The 20789-nt window shown below is 42.2% G+C and overlaps 1 protein-coding gene across 2 annotated transcripts in view; it reads left to right on the forward strand.

Moving 5' to 3' along the window:
- The window catches only part of LOC147747399 (serine/threonine-protein kinase TNNI3K), a 2862006-nt gene that overhangs the window by 547082 nt on the left and 2294135 nt on the right, over positions 1 to 20789 (forward strand). For both annotated transcript variants that reach the window (XM_086953863.1, XM_086953861.1), the window contains one exon: positions 4926 to 5034. In XM_086953863.1, the coding sequence (XP_086809989.1) occupies positions 4926 to 5034 (109 nt within the window). The remainder of the gene's footprint in view (positions 1 to 4925; positions 5035 to 20789) is intronic.

Below are 20789 nucleotides of genomic sequence, written 5' to 3' on the forward strand. Positions count from 1 at the left end.
GAAGAGTTCTTTGCCTTGGTCTGCTGAAACAATGCTTTATTGCCTGCTGGAGTAATAAAAGGAGACCTGTTCCATCCTCTCACTTAAATATTGTCCTTGATGAATCACTCCTAGATATCTGGGAAAAGTCTCCTGGTTGACTCCTAGGATTGAGGTCTATAGTCTTCTTGGAGTAGCCTACTTTCTTGTCGAGGAATTTGTTTCCTGAAGCCTTATTGCTGGCCCCTGAGATGTTCTTGGTACCAGCAGACACCAGTCAATTGTTTTTCCATTGAAACCAGTGCTACTTCTCCACAGAAAGTCCAGGGTTTTGAAAACCTGCCTTTACCAAATTGGATAGTCAAACCAATAGTTGAAGAGACTGTAAAGGTCAAGCTTTGGAAAATGAAGGAACAACTTCCTCAAGAGTGTTACATATTATCTGAGCCATCAAATCAGGCATATGTAAGTATGATGCTGCAGAACTACAGAAGCTGTGACAACTTTGAACCAGTATAACCATATGAGGAAGGTCAAAGTATTAATCTGAGGCTCTCGAAATAAATTCAGTCTATTCAGGTGAGGTATTTGATATTACACTCAGATGTTCCATAAGCTAATCTGACTATGCTTTATGGTTCCAGGGTGGGTGGAACTGAAAGGCATTCAAATGATGCAAATGCTTCACTATTGACATTCCTGCATATGAGTGCCTTTTTTAATTTGTGCTGGTCCCCCTGCTATTTTGATGGCTTTGTCCAGGTGTATGTTAAATTAACCTCTGGGAGCAGTAAGTAAAGAGTGGGTTGGGAAATTTCATTGTCATGTTTCTGATAGGAAAATCAAATATATGTTGGGTGAATTTATGATTTCTGCAATCTCAATTCTGCGGTTAACCCCAGATATGCAGTTAGGAAGAATGCATTTTAGCTATTAGTCTTGAATGTTGATCTTGTTAGATGATACAGTCTTGACTTTGTTAAGATTGTTGAGGTTACCTTCCATGCCCCTAGTGGAACGAATAGCTCTATCTGCTGCAACATTAGAGACAATCATTAGGTCTTCAGTGCCAAGTGACTCAGAATTATATCAAGTATTCTTCTTGAAGAGTCGGGTCATCCAGTTATATAGAACAGTGCTTCCCAACAACCAAATTTTTAGAACAACTAACTCACCTAGGTTTAAAAGTCTTGAGGCAGGTGATTTTTAAATGTTACTAAAGCATGGTTTGGTAGCACACTATCATTTACTGACATCACATTTTCCATTGAAATGACTACAAAATTAGCACATACATACAGTTTTACTGATAAAACTATACTGCACACAAATAATAGTGTGTGGAAATTGGGTCTCAGTGAATATGTATAATTTGTCCATCACCAAATAAAGTGTCTTGATTTATTTTGATCCTATTCAAATATTCATGTCCATCCCACTTCTGAATTAAAACAAAAAATGCCTAATTTTTGCTTTTGTGACTGCTGACTATGTACAATTCATTTACAGATATTTATATTTAGTTGTGTGTTACAAACAACATGACATCCTATGACGTTTCCTTTAACACTCCATGTACCCCAGAAATATTGCCACATAATTTGCTTAACTTTTTTTTCTTTGACTGCAAACTGAGAGAAGTTTGTAAACACCAAATCCTATGTCAAACAAATAAGCAGTAATTTGTCAGAAGACATAGCCTAACAGTTTACCTCTACCCTGAAGTGCAGAAAATGGCACAAGATAAACAGAATGTATAGGCATCTTCATTTATTGCTTTGACTTTCCCAACTGCCAAAAATCAGCAGGAGACCCACCAATGGGTTGCCAACATAAATTGGGAAATGCTTGTGTACAGGTTCTGTTAGACTTGGCATCTATTGAGTTGTTTCTCCTGACTTTTTGCCTCTACCTCTTCTATTTTTGATGCTGTGCTGGATTTTGTTTTTGCCGTCTTAGATTCTTTGTGCACTTTGCCACTGCTGATCAGTGTCAAAGTGCAAGTGCCCCCTGTGTAAATTGTTACTGCAATGCCTGCACGCAGTTTTGAACTGCCATGTCACCCTGGCAAGTGCCAGTAATCAATTTCTTGTTTAACCACTCTTTGTACCTCTGCCTGTTTATGCTTTGACTGTCTTGTTTTGGAGTGACAGGGCTGGGGATGTGCATTCACTGTAGACAGCCACTGGGGGGGGGGGGGGTTGAGGTGTGCTTGGCCCTTCTGGGACGACTCAGAGCTGAGCTGAATAGGCCCTACCTGCATTTAGAGTAGTGGGAGGAGCTTTCATTACACCTGAATAGGGCCTGTCTCCCTTGCACAATGCTGACTCCAACCTCTATTGTCATACTGCACCAGTGAGGACAGAACTGGTTTGGACTGGGCTCAGAGACGGCTGCATAAAGAATAACAATTACAAAATGGGGTATAAGTAGTGGAACTTCACTTCTGGACTCAAAAAGAACCTTTGCCAAGGAGAAGGGCGGAGAGCTGTAAACCAGAGTACTGACCATTTGCTGTGTGCTTTGTGGGGTTGGCCTGCAGTTGCTGCCTCTGCCAAGGAAAGGACAAAGACTGGAACTTTGATGAGAAACCTGTTTGAAAAAGAATCTCCAAAGGCCTGTGTGTGCTGGCCTCTAGTTCTGAAGTCTCAGGGGACACAAACTGCTGAAACTTCTGACCTGCCTGGAGGTGCCCCCTGTTCCAGTTTTGGGCCTCAGGAGGTTGTTCCTGCTGTTGGGAGCTGGAAGAAACCTAGGAGAAGCAGGAAAAGCAATCTCCAACGCCATCAGTGACACCACTGGGTTGCCCCGACCTGCCCTGAGGCCAGGGCACCGCTCATGAAGTGTGTGATGCACCACCCGGCCTCCACCACAGCTCTGCAGTCATCGGCCTTCCTGATGCGAGTACTCCTACTGACTCCATCACCGCAAGCTCTCACATCCAGCTATCGCTGCGCCGATAACTGCAAAGGGTGACTCCATGAACTCACCGGATTCGCATACCATCACCGGACCCGAGATCTCACTGCCGGCGCAACCAACTTTCCCTGTCATAGATTTGACATGTTGCCACCTCGCAGACATGATGCCTCATCTCCTCCATCAAATAGAAAAAGGCTCCTTGAGGAATTATTTGTTCAAATCTCATTTACTCACTATTAAGTCTTATATAAGTACTTTGCTCAAGAAGAGGACATGAGAAGCATGGTATCTTTCAAAAAACTTTTTATATACTACTTAGAACATGATCTCTTTAGTTTTTTACCTAAGGTTAACGAAGTACAAATGATGGGCAACATAAACAACACTACAAATTCAATCTGTTTCATGTAGTGTAACACATCGTTGGTACAATATGTGATATACAAATATATACATAGAGTGCTCCTGTACACGTAGTCGGCTAATCCATAGATTTACTATATACAAATCCTTGTTTGGACAGGTATAAACCAAACGGTGTATATGCGTCGACGTTTCGGTCTCTATTGTATTTATTTCACCAAGACCATCCTCAGGACTAAGCGTTGCACACGAAATTAGACAGGAAGTCTTCCAAAGTCTTAATCCACTATTGCTTCTTTAGGTAAATGAAACCACTCCTCCACAATAATTCCCCTTGACAATCGGGAGTAAGTTTAAATGATCAGGTGTACCGGGACACACCTCGGTTTTCTGACCGTCTGCCAGACCATATAAATTAGTCGGCTTCCAAGACGCGACCGTAACAATCAGGTCTCCGTCTGTGTCATCTCCTCCATGGCAGCCAGGGTGCTGACCTTAACCTCAGCACTAACGCCTCACCTCCACGAAGCCGTGCATCATCATAGACTACGTTTTCCAAGTTACTGTTTATTTGGGGGTCCGTGTGGCTCAATGCCCGAAGCCTCGCACCTTGTTGTTGGCGCTGCACTTTGGATTTATTGTTATCACAACACCGTAATACCCCCAGGTGGAGCCATTTGTTTTCTACAAGCTTTCTTTTGGAAATAACTGTGTTGAAGTGCTATTTTAATACATGTATGCTAGATTGTTGTTGATTTGGTCTTGTTGAGTATAGATGAAGATTGTTCATTTTTTGAAACAGGTGTGGTGTCTATTTGTGGTGTTATCACTATGTTACTGTGTGGTTTGAGTACAAACACTTTACACATTGCCTTTGGAATAAGCCTGTCTGCTCGTGCCAAGCTACCAAGGGGGTAAGCAGGGGTTATCTGAAGTGTGTATACCCCTTATCATGACTAGAAGCAAGGGTCACTACTTGGACAAAGGTACATACCTCTGCCAACTAGAGACCCCAGTTCTAACAGGTTCTATATTGCTTTGAGGTCTTATTTTACTACTTGCGATACAATCATCATTGGTTAAGCTGTCATTTATGATCTAGCTCTCTATGCCTTGGAGTCCGTGTACATATTTAGATCGGACAGTTGGAGCTTAAAATAGATTAAAAGCATCTACCCAATTGAATCGGAAACAGATCCTGACATGTTCTCTGGCTCCTGTCTCATAGTATTCTCCCACCCTGTTCCCCTTTAATTCCCTCAGCATCACCAATTTTGACCATTTAGCAAACGGCATGGATCTTTAACTACTAGTGAACAAATTGAAGAGCTCATCATTACAGATTTTGCTATTTGTGGACTATAGTGGCATTGAATTGAAAAACATATTAATGTAGAGAAAATGGTGCTAAATTGCCTGACTTCATACATTCATGCATGATTACTTTATTTCAAACAAAAAAAAGTACATTTCCAACTTAAAATATGCCTCATCATCCCACTCAATTGAACATAAAACAAAGAAAATTACAGTGATCAACATAAGAATGTTCAACAATATTTGAAATACTTGCCTCAGGGCTGGGCTTACTTAATGTTGATACAAGGTATTTCTGGAAATATCAAACAAAACAATTCATTCACATTTATTATTCATTTTAGATGAATGGAAGAAAAAAGTTAGTGAATCTTATGCAGTAATCATAGAGCGACTGGAAGATGATCTGCAGATCAAAGAAAAGGAGCTTACAGAACTGACACATGTCTTCAGGTAATCTGATCAAAGTCTGCTTGCATACAAGTCTATCAGGTAAAGCAATCTCATCAGCGTCTGCTTGTGCAAAAGTCCTACTAGTATGAATTTATGAAGACTTACTGCCCTGCACAGTTTCTGGACTTTTGCTGCTGCCATGTCAAAGGGGTATGCATTAAGTTAAATTGCTTTAATGTATAGGTACTTCAACACTTGACTAAGTAGAGTTCTAAAACTCACACTTTTTTTAAATTTAAAAGTTGTGAAATACTCAGAAGTCAATAGCATATTCAACAAGCTATGCAGAGTTACGAGTAGAAGGCTGTAGAGCTGCAGACCTCAAATGGCATGCCAATAAGTTGTTGTATTCATGACAGACTCCCTACATATACAACGGATCACTGACATAATATCGATCACACAAATATAGACTTACCAAAATATCGAGGAAAAAATATAGAATGCAAAAATATCGAATCCCTATCTCGACACAGGTAAGTACAAAAATATTGAATCAAAAATATTGTTGTAAAAAATATAGTTAGTCAAAATATCGCATTTTTTTAATGTCTTAAGAGTAATTGAAAATTAATGAAATAATAAATATAATTAACTCAAACATACTTAAAATACTTAAATACCCTTAAAATTAATAAATAATTAATGTAAGTTAAAAAAAACATACAATTTCATTTTTTATTACATATATATATATGAACATAATATTAATACAAAATATACAATATTTTTACCGTAGGATAGCGGGAGGGTAAAATTTACTATTGCCACTCCAGTGAGTGCAACAGTAGAGAAAGCGGTGGATAACGTAGGGGTAAAAATTACTATTCCCACTCCAGAGAGTGCAACAGTAGGGAAATCGTTGAATAGCGTAGGCGTAAAAATTACTATTCCCACTCCAGTGAGTGCAACAGTAGGGAAAGCGTTGGATAGCGTACGGGTAAAAATTACTATTCCCACTCCAGTGAGTGCAACAGTAGGGAAAGGGTTGGATACCGTAGGGGTAAAAATTACTAATCCCACTCCAGTGAGTGCAACAGTAGGGAAAGCATTGGATAGCGGGAGGGTAAAAATTACTATTCCTACTCCAGAGAGTGCAACAGTAGGGAAAGCGTTGGATAGCGTAGGAGTTCGATATTACTGCAATTCTATTTGATATTTTTGTTGACTATATTCTGTCCATTCGATATTTTGTCCATTCTATTTTTTTAATTCGATATTACTGCAATTCTATATTTTTAACTCGATATTTTGACTAATAAATACATATAATGAATTTCATTTCAGATTATGTCTACAATTACTTGCTATTTAGAAAACCCTTATAGATTGTACTATGTACTAGTGGATTAAGGACCTAAACATCAGAAACATATCTGTTAAGAAATGAAATTATGTTGTGAAGGGACAAAAGGGGCCGTGCACCTTTGCACCAAGGTGCTATTTTGAACCATGGTCCTGATGTATCAAAGGGTTTTACTCTTTCTGTTTCTATGGAGAAATGCATACATAAAGTACGATAATACATATTTGTATGCAGTATGGGGCAGATTTACCAGAACTGGTGCATCTCTGCATATTAGCAGAGATGCGTCAGCTAAATTGCGTGACAGAAAATAGACTTGCGACACCATGGATATGTCACATTCACAATGCGGCACACCGTGGCGCAAGGATAGACAGATGCGTGAGGCATCTTTTGGCGGAAAGGCAGCGCATTGCTGGAGTCGTGTTGTAAGCATGACGCAACTCCAGCAATGGTCAGGAATGCCTATTCCCATCATGCTGCATCACTCCTTACGCCTGCTTCAAGCAAAAGGTTTTGGCGCAGTGGCGCGGTAAAAGTGACTCAATGAAATCTTGTAGATTTTACTGCGTCACTTTTACAAGGCTTCCTTCGACGGGACGCCCACCCTGCATACAATATACCTGACGCAGGTATAATGTAGCGCAGGGCTTTACAACGTAAAGATGAGTCACGTTGTAAATATGTTGCATAGTGACGCATTGTTTACGAAACTGCTGCGTCACAGAAGTGATGCAAAAGCAGCGTAAAGTTGTCGCAAAGGGCATGTAAATCTGCCCCTATGTTTTTATGCTTTTGTTGCGTCCAGCGTTGTTTTGCAGTAACAAAATGCACACATCAATTGTAATCCTTAAAAAAGAAAACTGGCTTGCACAAATACTAAATGAAGAAAATAGTATACCACATCCTGGCTAGTGAGAACAAAAAATATAGCTACTACCCGAGCAGATAATGTGTTCCTGCTCCAGATGGGATGACTGTCCCTTACTCCACAACAAGATTGCTGGCAAATCAGTATCCTTCTTGATGAGATGAAGCTAATTAGTGTAATCAATATAATCATTTGACTTAATTGATTGATTGTTGATGCAAATAGCGTGCCTTTGGTGGTAGTGGTGGGGGGATAACCTCAAACTACTATTGAATTTGACAAATTGAGAATATGTACAATGAAGAAAATGTCTAAGAAGATAAGTTTTAGAGAATTGCTAAGAAGAAGACACAGGATTTATGCCACAGTTCAGGATGGCTGCTAACTATGCAACTGAGGTCCAGTTCTATTATTTGTCTGTAAATTATTATCAAGCCGATATCCCCGACTCCTCGTGGACCTAGATTGTATACCCCAGGTGGAGAGAATGTGTATATTGCCTGAAAACTGTGAAGTGGAAATCCCTTACGTGATATTGAGTCTCAGACCTCAGATCACACTGCTAAAAAGTGAATCACTAAAAAGGAATATGCAATCGAATGGGTTAGTGGTGAGGCCTGTTATCTATACTCTATACTACTAATATAAAGGAAGAACTTTGAGGCGGGTAAACTCGGGAACCACAGCGCCAATCCACACACCCGATACATCGTTGGAATCCTCAGGGTGTGCAGATGGACATAGGCTATATAAAGTAAAAAAATACATTATAAAAAAAGTAGTCCCCTCGAAGTAGCGCCGGCCGCAACCTGCGTGCTGACGTCAGGAGCACGGGGAGGAGCGGCGTCTAGTAGCGCAGACATGGCACGGGGGAGGAGCGGTGACGAGCGGCGAGGAGCGGTGGACTGAGGAGCGGCGGCTGAGGTAAGGTAGCGGGGGTCGGGGCAGGCGGGGGAATGGGGTGATGTAAGGCTCCAAACTACCACGATCACGCTCATTAGTTTTACCTCAAATACAGCTCAGGAAGTTGAACTGCAGAGCGCCAGCGTTTCAGCTTTAAGGGTTTAGGTTGACACGCGGGCATTATGGTACCATGCTGGAATCTCGGCACGCCGCTCAAAGAGACTCCACAGGCAAAAGTGATCCGTCAACCTCAGAGCCGTGTTTAAATGTTCCCTCTTTTCGTGGTACTTTTCATGTGGACAGGGAAAGCAAACAGGGAAAGCAAACAGCCCGAAGCTCATTGCTGTGACTATCATATGTCGCCTTTTTAAGGCTCAGGGGAACAATGTCTGTGCAGGCGGGGGTCGGGGCAGGCAGGGGACGGGGCGGGCAGGGACGGGGAAAGCAAGCAGCTCGAAGGAAAGCCAGGAAATCTGGTTCGGTTTATCCCCACTCTAAACACATGGAAATGGTAATTTCCAGGCGAAGGCTGGAGTAATAGCTGCAATACAGTGAGACGGTTTTACATTATATTGCACTGCTGTGACTATCATATGTCGCCTTTTTAAGGCTCTGGTGGACAATGTCGGGGCAGGCGGTTGTCGGGGCAGGCGAGGGACGGGGCGGGCGGGGGCCCGAAATGCTGGACAATGTCGGGGTAGGCCGGGGCCGGGGAAGCCTGATTGCTCCCGGACAAGGTCCGGACGGGCTGCTAGTACTGTAATAAAGCAAGAACTTTCAGGCTTTGAGGTGGGTAAACTCTGGAACCACAGCGCCAATCTACACACCCGATACACCATTGAAATCGTCAGGGTGTGTAGATGGTTATAGGCTATATAAATTTTAAAAATAAACTTTATTTAAAAAGTTATATTAAAAAAAAGTAGTCCCTCCAAAGTAGCGCCGGCCGCGACGTGCGTCCTGACATCAGGAGGAGCGGCGTACACTGCGGGGAGGAGCAGCGATGATCAGCGCGGGGAGCAGCTGACATGAGCAGCGATCGGAGGGCAGGCAGTGAGGAGCGGCGGCGGGGAGGAGCGCTGAGTGGCGGATGAGGTAGGGTGAAAGCAGAGGCAGAGAGGAGCGGTGAGCGAGCCACAGGAAAAAGAAACGTGTGCAGGTAAGTGGAGCAGGTAGCAAACAGCCCATTACAGGAGGAAAAAGCAGCGGCGGGGACGTGGGCAGTGAGGAGCGTGCAGGTTAAGAAAAATGTGCAGGGCGCCAGCGGCCGCGGAAAAAGAAACGTGGAGCGGGAAGAAAACAGCCCATTACAGGAGAAAAAAGCGGCGGCGGGGACGTGGGCAGTGAGAAGCGTGCAGGTTAAGAAACGTGTGCAGGGCGCCAGCGGCCGCGGAAAAAGAAACGTGGAGCGGGTAGCAAACAGCCCATTACAGGAGGAAAAAGTCACAGAAACGTCTGCAGGTGACAAAAAGTGACGTAGGCAGTGAGGAGCGTTCAGGTTAACAAATGTGTGCAGGTTACAAAAGCCTCCAAAAGTAAACATACAGCCATAATACTGCACTACGTCAGGGTGGGCGGGGGCCCTAAGCCATGATTGCTCCCGGACAAGGTCGGGGCGGGCTGCTAGTTTATCATATTAGGATTTTCCACCTTGTGGATACACTTAAAAATTAGGTTTCAAATCTGAGCATTTATACCCTCAAGTGGGAACCAAATATAGTCACTTATTACTCATTTGAAATGTGCAATGCTGTGTGTTGATTATCATGTTAGGCAATGCATTTAGCTAACATTGCAACCAGGAACATTTAGATAGAAATTATAGCCTCTCTTGAGATCTTTCATTAAGTTGATACCTTCCTTCGACCATTTAGACGTGTTTACTATAAACAAATCTCATACTATTCATTCCTCAAATGCTCCCAGAATCCCCAATCAGCGAGAAATGGCATATGTTGAATGAACCACGGCCCAAATTGTAGATTCAATGTTATGAACCAAGTCAGAACATAATTTTGCAGGTAGACAAAATGAAGACACTTATTTACATATGTAGGTCAAAAGTCAAACAAGAAAAGCTATATTGAAGGGTGCTTTTAAAGGACACTTATCTGAATATTCAGCCCAAAAGGAATTGCTAGAGAATAGAGTGGTTCTGAGTGCTTTCATTAACTCCCACCAAACAAACGCTCAATCTATTTTAGATGCACATTATTTAAACAATTTAGTGGGGAGAATTTCAAAAATAATCCTGCCTTGGATAGTGAAAGAATCTGCATGTTCAAAAGGAATAATCATCCAAAATATTCAGAGGCAGAAGGGGTGCAAAAAGACAATGAATCAAACCCATAAGAGAAGGCAGGAAAATACTGCTGAAAAGTAAGTTTGGTTATAACTATTGTAAGAAATGCATATCCCTCTGTGCCCCAGTGCAGGTATCAATGCACCATTGACTTACCTAATAAATGGGGAGTGGATGTTGCCTTATGGCTAGAGCGGTCAACCTCGAAGCTGGGTAGCCAGGTTTGAGTTTCGGTAATGACGCTCAACATCCTGTGATTCTGGACAAATCCCTTAATCTCCCCGTGACTAAAAAAAATGAATCTGTTCATCTGTAGCAAAACTGGTGCTCATGTAAAGCACTCTGATACCCTATGTCTCAGGTCTAGTTTGCGCTATATAAAACTCTCTCTAAAAATGGTGCTGGAACATGAATGTCAGAATCCATTTCAGAGGGCCATGTGACAAGCAGGGAGTTCTGGGCCCATTTGTGGTGGTTGAGGCCTTTTATTCCTAATGACTTTGGGCCTGGCCTTCTATGGATCCTGAGCAAATGGGCCAAGTACCCCTTCATCACTTGAGTCTCAGCGGTAGCGTGGTTTCAAGAGTCCAAGTCTACTCAGTAGGAGGTAGGTGCAAGGTGAACACAGGATGAAGCCTTAAAATATGTCGAGTAACCCCAATAAATGAATTTCTAGCCAGATACTTGCCTTTATGAAAAAAGTAGCATTTAATTATGAACACAAATGGAAATATAACATACAAAAACAATATTCTCAGCCTTCGTAAAGCTGGCTATCTAGAATTGCCCGGTCCCTCATCCCTCTTTACTGGTAGTGGTTATTCTCCATTTATGATAGGCAACATTCAGGCTAGGCCTCGGTACGGATCTGGGTCTTAAAAGTCCTGCTACAACTTCTTAGAAACCAAATAGTTCCCGTGCTGTAGAGGTACGAGGCAAAGCAAGTTCACCCTGGTCTTTAGTCGACACATGGGCGACGGCCCACCAATACAACAGAAGCTTCCTTCCCAGTGGCCCTCTCTGGCGTATGGGATTGCTGACTTTAGTCTGCACATGGGTAGCAGCCCAATCAGTGCAACACCTTCTTCCTCCTCAACAGCTGCCTCTGGCACACAGGGTCACTGTCTTTAGCCTTCACACTGGCAACAGCAGCTTTGTCACACCTAGCTCTGGGGATCCACTTTCCCAGTGCTTAAGTTGAGCAGGTGATTTCCAGTGTTCGACACCGACTCTTAATTGTCAACACAGGCGCTCATGAGTGTCTGCCACATGTTGTTACTTTTTCTCTAATTCATAGATGAATACAGAAACAAATTTTTATTAATTAAATATACATAAAAATGACCAATACTTGCCATCCAGGCCATTCTCATAGCTTTGGGGAGCCCATAATAGTCTTAATTGTCACACTTGTAGGAGTGTGATGATTAGCAATAGTCTGCTACTGTCAATGCAGGGCTAGTAGGGGCAATAAATGGCACAAACTTCAGAGGTCTTACGAGGGCCCTGACACCTATTTCTTTTTACATATTAAGCACTGCAGTCACCAGGATCCTCCTGTGGACCAGGTGCTCTCCTCCTCCTCACAGGGTCTTCTGGCTTCAGCAGGCAGGCACTGATGCTTTAGAGCTGGTAGTTTTGTTTTCCTTGAATGATGTCTCCTGACCCAGCTGAGAGACTTATAGATCCTGATCTCTAGTCTGGGTGACACAAAGCAAAAAGCTTGATGAGTTTCGCCACATTAAAGTACAGCCCAAGCTGGTTGCTTAACAGTTGACAACTTGGGAGATTCAAGCTCCCCTTTTATGATCCATTTCCAGACACAGATGCAATTTAGTGTCTCATGCTTTGAGGCTCGTGTTGCAGGGGGTGCCTCCTTTGAGATGCCCAATCCTCTGTCCTGTCCTTTGCCCAAGAAGTAGTCTGTCACAGCAGGAGCGACTCCAATCCAGATAGCTCAACAAAACAGGCCACAGTAGTTACTCGTGGGTCATACTTGAATGTCTGCTTCACTGATATATGTCTAACAAAATGCTACAAAAGCCCCCCAGCACTACTCTTTATGATTCCCGTATTAGTCCCTTATCCTTCCTAAAATGTGTTCTGACGCCACTAGCCAGCGACCTTTTCAGAGTCAAAGAGCCCTTGTGAAGTGCACAGGAGAGCCTGGTTCTCCCTTCCTTCAGTGTCGGTCCCACTCAGCTCTCAGAAATCACGCGATCTACAAATCTGTTTGAGGTGTGGGGTGCTTCTCCTCCTTCACATGCCTTTCTCAAGACCCTGAGCACCCAATATGGAACCAACAGGCCTCAATTTGTTGTCCCACTCACAGGCACACATACAACACAACATGCACACACTCACAAATACACATACATATCACAGTGCTACATACTAATACAATGTAGGAGAAAGGGTGCGTTAAGCACACTTCAGCACTTTACAGGAGTGGGCTAGTAGGCCCTACTTCAGTGAAACAAGTTAAAGTTAAACCCAGAAAATCTGTCGAATTCCTCCATCTCAGCAATCAAAAGGGAAAGAATGTCTTCCTTACAAATGAAGGTTGTCAGCATATATTTTCTTTTCATGTGATATTTACACAAACTCAAATGGGGGAATACTTGTCCGGATTTTAAGCTTTTAAGCAACGGGAGTCAAATTAACGGCAGGTGAAAATAGGGCTAGACACACCTTTCCCCAGCCCATCCCCCAGTCTTGCCATTTTTCCCATCACACTCCCTGCTTCGCGGAAGAACAGTGGTAAAATCGAAAGACTGCACTGTGATCCAATTCAAAATAGATCAACAATCATAAGGATATCGTTTTTCACACGTTCTCCCATCTGTGTAGATTTATAGGCAACAATCCAAGTTTGAATGGGTTTATTTGACATATGCTGAGTTTATTTCTTTGTGCTGTCTCACAATGTGAACGACAGATGCATAGACGGGAGTGGTGTGGGTTGGTGTGCAGTTTACAACAGGGACTAAACTATAAACAACCTGCATTAAAAGCTGCTAATATTGCCTTTCACGAGTTTTGCCAGACTGACTAAGACAAGACCGCCATGCAAGTCCTATAATTACACTTCCCACTTCCAACAGTGTCAGTGGTGCAGCTTTGACAGATGAGGCACGTGATATTGCCTTTTTCTGTTGCCTTAATTTTCCTGCGTGGCTCATTAAATTAGGTGATAGCAAAGATGGTGTGTGGGTTGAGGGCTGATGCAATTTGAAGAAGGCGGCTCAAGAAACAGTGGCAAACACATTTTGTTTGTGTGACACATCAAACCCTCGCGTTTTATACACATCTGCTTTATTCATTGAATGAATATTTCAGCTGACTGTATATCTGCATGTATACTCCCAACCCGCTGCTTTAAGGCTTTAGAAATAGAGTTAAATATATTTTAACCATGGGATTACAGGTTGATAGATGAAACAAAAAATATAAAAAAATAAATTAAAATGCATTTCAGTGTTGTACGGTTTGGGTTCTCAAGCAATGTGTCTGTCTGATAATGACATTTTTTTCAAAGCCTAACACATGCATATACTAGGTGTGACCTAATATTTTGCTCTGCTCCTTGGCACCATGGTAGTCTGCGTAATCTCGTTGAGACATTCCTTTGGATTTTATTTTACGTCAAATTATCAGGTTTCTGGAGCTGTGATCAACAGAATGATCCTCGACTTTCTCCTATGTAGGCCCAATCTGCTACAGTGTAGAATCAAAGGGGATCATTGCACATATGCATTAACTCTCCGAAGGGCTCAGCCCCGTCAGGGTCCTAAAGTTTTACAAATGACACGAAAATCGTATAGATGTTTTCAAGAGATTGGGATAAGAAGGGATGATAAGTGTATTTAATTTACAATTTATTGACTCCTATGTTTTAAGCCAAAGTGAAAAGTAATGACGTGTGCTGAATAGCCTGCAAAAATCCAGCTCATATTTCCAGCATTTTCCTCTCACACTTTTAATATCTGAGATAATTTAGGATAAATTGTCAAGAAAATATGTTCCTCCTAAAAGGTACAACCATTAAGGTTCTTATGGATTTTGTCCCAGACTGAAAACAGTGGAGCGCAATAAATATTCTGATAATTTTCCTGGTACACCCTATACCTTGGTACTTTCATGAGTGCCTCTGGGTCCCATGTCATACTGCTAACTCATACAGAAGAAAATGGTAACTTTCTGCTGCAAGGAGGGACCTGTCTCTTTATCTTCACAGCTCCGGCTTCACGACTAGATAAATGCTCTGAAGAGAGTCAACACCAGCCTCTGCCCGTGCAGGTAAGAGCGGTGAGGCCAGATTGGGGGTTGGGGGGGTTTCGACAGACAACGACAATGGGAAATTAATTATTTATTTCATTTTCTCTCATCGTTGTCTTTAGAAATCCCCCCACCCGGCCCTACCGCCCTACCACTCTTACCAGCACGGGTTGCGGCTGATCAACACTGTAATCCTTTTCAGTGTTTGTGTGTTAAAGCAGGTAGAATTAAAAGCGTCATTAGGATTCTAGTCCTCTATGATTCTAGAGTGCTAGAGTGTCTGTGCTTAAACTCTGTATGGAAATTCATGCGCGAGATCAGTTGGACTGGTTCCGTAGGCAGGGGCATAGCATGGCCAGTAAGACTGGGGTGGTGTGAGCTTCAGATTTTCCGTCAATCACCCTAGGACATCATGTTAATTATTCAATGAGAAGCAGCGCTTGAGGGGGGCTTAAGGTCCAATGGAAATGGAAAGGAGTGCAGATTGCGAGGGGTGCTTAGAAAACAGTATTTTGAAAAATACCCATGTTTTAATACGTTCTCAACAGAAGAGTGTATGTGTTTTTTTTGTTTTGAGTGAGTATTTAAAAATCCCAGGTGATATCCGACAAATACCTTACCATACCCAACTGAAAACTCCTGTACCCAACTATTTTCTAAATAATACATTTATTAGGAGGGTGTAACACCCCAACACCCCCCTCCCCAAAGCTACGCCCCTGTCTCTGGATGAATGAGGCACTTTCATGATAAACGCTGCCTTTACATTTCATCCTGGCGTTTGGGGTTGCAACGGAATCCTTTTTGTGACATGACTTCTAGATGTTACAGATACCATGATCTGAATTTGAAGCCATGTATAATATGGGATAAAATTCCCCCTTGCTGTACATTATAAGAATATTGCAAGTGACTGAAGAGTTCAATAACCATAAGGAGGAACGAGGCAAAAGGCCGAGGTGACATGCAATATCCTTAATATGTATGCCAGGGGGTACTTAATTTCACATATTACATGGTCACACCATCACCTTTCGCACAAACCACTTAAAATCTTGGTGTGTAGCTCTTTCATACAAAAGAATAAATATAAAACCTCTAGTGCAAAATGAAACACATTAGAAACCTGTTAGAAATGTGTTCTAAAACAATTCTAGCTTTCTCTAGCTAAGGAATGCAAAAAAATAAACCTATTCTATCTGCTTGTCATTGAAAACTATTAAACTAGAGCTGAAGAAAGAAAATCAAAGTTCCTTTTGTTGCTTTAGACAGCCGCCTCATTATGCCCCGTGACCTGACGAAATCTGCCTTTCACCTTGGCTACTGATTCTGGCAGCACGCATTGTGATGTCAGAACTTGACTATAATAACCTTATAATAGTTATTTCTTTATAATCTTTGATTTGGGATTACATAATTCCATGTAATATTTAGCTATTACCCATGAAAACATACCCTGCTATATCTCTCAATTCACTTCAATCAGTGCCCAGAGAACAATAAAAGGGGAGACTTCAATCTGCAATTGGTGCTACAGCAAGGTTACCATGGGCAATGTGTGTAGGGGTATTTATATAGTGTGAACATAGGTGAGGCAAAGGAGCACTTGATAGAAACAAAGGCAAAGAGAATGTCCATCGATCGTTTTATAGGATGAAGGTGCTGAATTCAGAATGCAGATGATAATTTTCTAAGGCATTGAGCGTCAAGATAGAGGCAAACTGCTCTTTGTAAACTAACAGTTACATTTGAATGGAATCTGAGCTAAAATCATAGCATCTTTGTTGCTATCTACTATCTCATTTGCATTCTTACATTTATAGGTGTTTTATGCCTGTCTTTACAGTTAGTTAGTCACACACAGAATTTGTGAATTGAAGAGAGGGCTGAGAAAAGTTGATAGGGCTAGAGAGAGGAAACATTTATTAGATACAAATAAAAGAAAGAAAACCCTATAGGGTCTGGACGTTGGCTCAGAAGGTCTAAAGAATTGATTTTTATGGAAAAGCTTTGGGTTGGATTTGGTACTACAGTGGGTAACTCAAGTTGACAAGAGATTATGAAACCCTACATATGTCAGCTTGACAAAGGGTAGCTAAATATATGACAACTTTGCGGTGGGGAACGAAATGTGGGGGTGCTGATGTTTGTTTGTTGCAAGCTGAAGAGTTGAAAAGGCATGTTTTGATTTGTTATGCACTCAGGCTGTACTAGTTTGAAAGATGTGCACATCTTTAACCTGTTTTGCACTGTACAACTATGCATAGATCATTGTCTGTTCCTGGTTTGCTATGGCCTGGATTTGTGTCACCCCGTGCTACCACAGTGCATAGATCATTGTCCGTTTCTGATGTACTACGTCCTGGCAGCTAATGTCCATTGTTTTTTGTTAAATGAAAACAATAACATTTTGTTTCAAAAATTAGATTTAGTTTAGTTTGACTGAAGGTGAATAATGCTAACCACTCAATACCAACTGTCTGTCTTATTTTAAGATCCCCACCTGCCGTTTGGAAATCCCATTGCCTACAATTCATTAAGTGGTTCGGCGGATGAAGTGTGTGCAAAGTAGTTTGCCAAGTGGGTGCCATGTTTTTCTGGCCACACTCAAAAAAAAATTCAGTTTCTAAAGCAAATCCTGAAAGCCATAAAAAAAGCCCATAATCAATTGCCCTAATGCTCACAGAGCTTTCTTCCTGATGGCTATTGATTGATTTTCCTGTCCAGGATTACAGTTTCTTGAAGGTGATCCTAGACAGGGAAATTTGGTGATAGAGCACATATCCTCATTTACAAATAAAGCTAATTTAATTGAAAACCAAAAATTCAATGGTGAATAACACATGCATAATAAATGTTCATTAGTACTAGGTACTCATATTTAGGCATTATAAGCAAACACATGAATTCAAATATTGTAGTGGTTTAAGTTAGCCCAACTGCTGATGTCAATTTAAATGTCAACTGTACATGTTAGGGCTAAGAGACCTGTTGTGGCATTTATCATTTGTTTTGCATGGGACGTTTTTCTATTCCCACTTCTCCTGAACGCCGAGCCTGTCTCAAAGGAGAGAGAGGTGTTTTTGTCACCGTCGCATCTTCCTGAGATTGCAGGTGGAACGCTAGAGTGCAGCAGAGAGCAGCAAACGAGAGACCGAGACTGTGAGCCCGGGAGTCACGAACTGCGATGAGGAGAGAGGCGGCGGCTCCGGCAGCTCCGGGGTCCTGTGGGAGCTCTGTGGCAGCAGCGGCCCTGCGGCGAGACTGTCAGTGGGACTGCCAGCGGGACTGTGAGCCCTGCAGCGAGACTGTCAGCGAGACTGTCAGCGGGACTTTCAGCAGGACTGCGAGCCGATGGGAGGAGAGGAGAAGGGGCGGCTCCAGCAACGAGATTGAGCAGCTCTGAAGCTTCGCGAGTGCAGCGGCTATGGCACTGTGTGCACCGCGAGATCGCCAGGAGTCATAGAGCTGCTCTGAAAGCGCCGCAAGCGTGAGTGGTGGGCCAGGAGTCCTACGGTGCACAGCGGGTGAAAGGTGTGCTTTGAGACTAATGCAAGTTTGAACAAGTCTCTGACATAAATTACCGCTTCTGAGCTGCGAGGGCCTCCCTGATCTCCCATCCTGAGAAGAAACACAAAATACACAACTCGAGCATTTTAAAACCTAATTAGCCACCAAGCAGCCACATCAACAAGTAAATAACACTAAATAACAAACCCACAAGAAGGTATATTTACACTTACACCTATGACTGGAGATTGACTACTGTTGCTGGGCTCAGGCTGGAGTTGGAGGTGGCGGCGTTTCCTGAAAAAGCAGCGGTGCAGAGGTGGTCAGTGTCTCAGCGAGGTCGTGACAAGGAAGTGGTCAGTTGTGGCATTAGACCTCGGTCCTTCACGGTCCTGTCCCCTCCCCTCTGCTTCTTCCTCTACCTTCTAGTGCTTCTGGTGCTGTTGAGGCAGTTCTTGTCTTATTTGTGGCCCCCCTGGGATGTGGAAGGAGCAGAAGGAGCAGACGGAGCAGAGGGAGCAGTAGGAGTGGGGCCGAGATGAAGGTGTTTTAGGTCCCTTGAGCCCCGACCCCTGAGCCCTGAGTCCTGACCTCAGTATCCAAGTATCCGCAGTATCCAAGGCTTCGATTTTGCAAGGCCCCGTGGTGTAGAGGGGAGCAAGGAGAGTAACCTGGTAAGTGCCATAAGATTCAAAAGACTTAAAAGGGCACCTAGAATTTTAAACATGGTAGTGTGCAGTTGGTGGCCAGCTAGAGTGTAAAGGCTGGTTCCAGCATGTGCATGACAGTTGGAGGAGTAACTGGAAGTCTCAGAGGACGGTATATGCTCACCCTGCTTTTCAAGTCATAGGATATGTAGAGCACCCTCTGGATCCTCAGAGCTGCACAAACATTCTACTTGGAACTTATCCAGTCGTCTTTACACATTTTATATACTTGACTCTGGTTTTCTTTCTCTATACCATCGCGCACACCAAGGCATATAAGAAAATCTGCAGTTCCTAGCGGACCAAGTGACGCAGCCTCTAGATACGCGCTCAGTTAAAGAAAGAACTTTGGGTACTCAAAAAATCGCGCCTGAAAAAATCAAGCACCTAAAGTACTAAAAAAGGCTAGAGTCAAAGCTCAAGCTAAGGGGGTAAATCAGACATTAATTTCACCAATAGCTAGGATGTTTGAAAGATCTTCAAAAATCCATCAGAAATTCGATTTTATGAGATCCAACAACTGAACTCATGTCAATGCAATCAGAACCAGAATAAAAAACTCTACAGACCCCAATTAAGCCAACAAACGAGTCGAAGGAGAATTTAGCCTCAATTGATAAAGTTGATGTAGATTGGGTTTCGGATCAGACTAAAGATCAGCAAGTGAAATATCGCGAAGGACAAAGTAATGAACACACAGAGGAAAGGGATTCACTACACCTAGCAAATCCCTTGTATCAAATATTCTCACAAGAAACGAAATCTAGAGCATTGGATAAAACAAGGATGGTAGAAACAACAAGGAGAGTAGAAGCAATAAAGGAATGTAATCAAATCGATACCAACAAGAATATATACAAAGGAGGAGTTCCGTTCCCACTTGAAGTTAAAGTTGATATTAGGAAAAAAAAGGATGATGCAGTTAACGAAAAGCATTTGACCGAAAGGTCAATGAGGAAGACAAAACGGAACATATATCAAGAAATCAACAAAAAGGCCCTACTGGAACAATTAACTTGGAAGATGGCCCAACTGTGCAAATAAAAGCTGGCGGTGAAAATAATATAGTACAAAGCTATGAAAACCGAAATCAACTAGAACAGGCCGCTACAAACCAACTAAACATATCAGTTAGTTCAAATAATTCTCTAGGAAGCAATGAACTACTCATATCTGCAAATGAACTTACTATTAACAAAACCAGTGTTTTAACGTCAAAATATGTATCAGCATTTATAGACAAAGGAAGCGGTCATGGTGATATTAAAATCCAATCGAGTTTTAAGGCAATAAACATGGACAAAATAACAGAAAAACAAGATAATCAGGATGCAGGATCCATATGGGATATATTCCACCAAATATCTGTACTAATCCTTGAAGCATTATCAGCACAATCAATTAAAATGGATATCCAAATAGATATACTTGGAGTTATGGCCAACGCAGTTGCCGAGATTGAGAACAAATTGGCCGAGCTGAATAACCTCATAATAAAAGCACAAAGGGAAGTTGCGCCAAGTTATATCGACTGCACATGTGCGCCTATAATTGACAAATTAGTAACTATTCCAGAGGTCGTGAATACAATCTTGGAGGATGCCAAAGATATTGTCTGCATGAGGAAAAAGGATTACTGCAATGAGGACGGACACCATCCTAATAAAAGGGAATCTACACTAGTAGAAAAACAGCAACAACCAGAAAAGATTGATACCAAGGACGTCAATATATCTAGCAAGACAATACAATCGAAAACAAACCAAGACACAAACAACACAAAAGGCATTCAAATATTGACGGATTCACCACAAGAATTAAATAAAGAAGGAACAAAGGATGACAACTCAGTAGCCTTTGAAATAACAAAAAGACAGA

The sequence above is a fragment of the Lissotriton vulgaris genome, chromosome 1_1 (assembly GCF_964263255.1).
Source record: "Lissotriton vulgaris chromosome 1_1, aLisVul1.2, whole genome shotgun sequence".
NCBI classification, from domain to species: Eukaryota; Metazoa; Chordata; class Amphibia; order Caudata; family Salamandridae; genus Lissotriton; species Lissotriton vulgaris.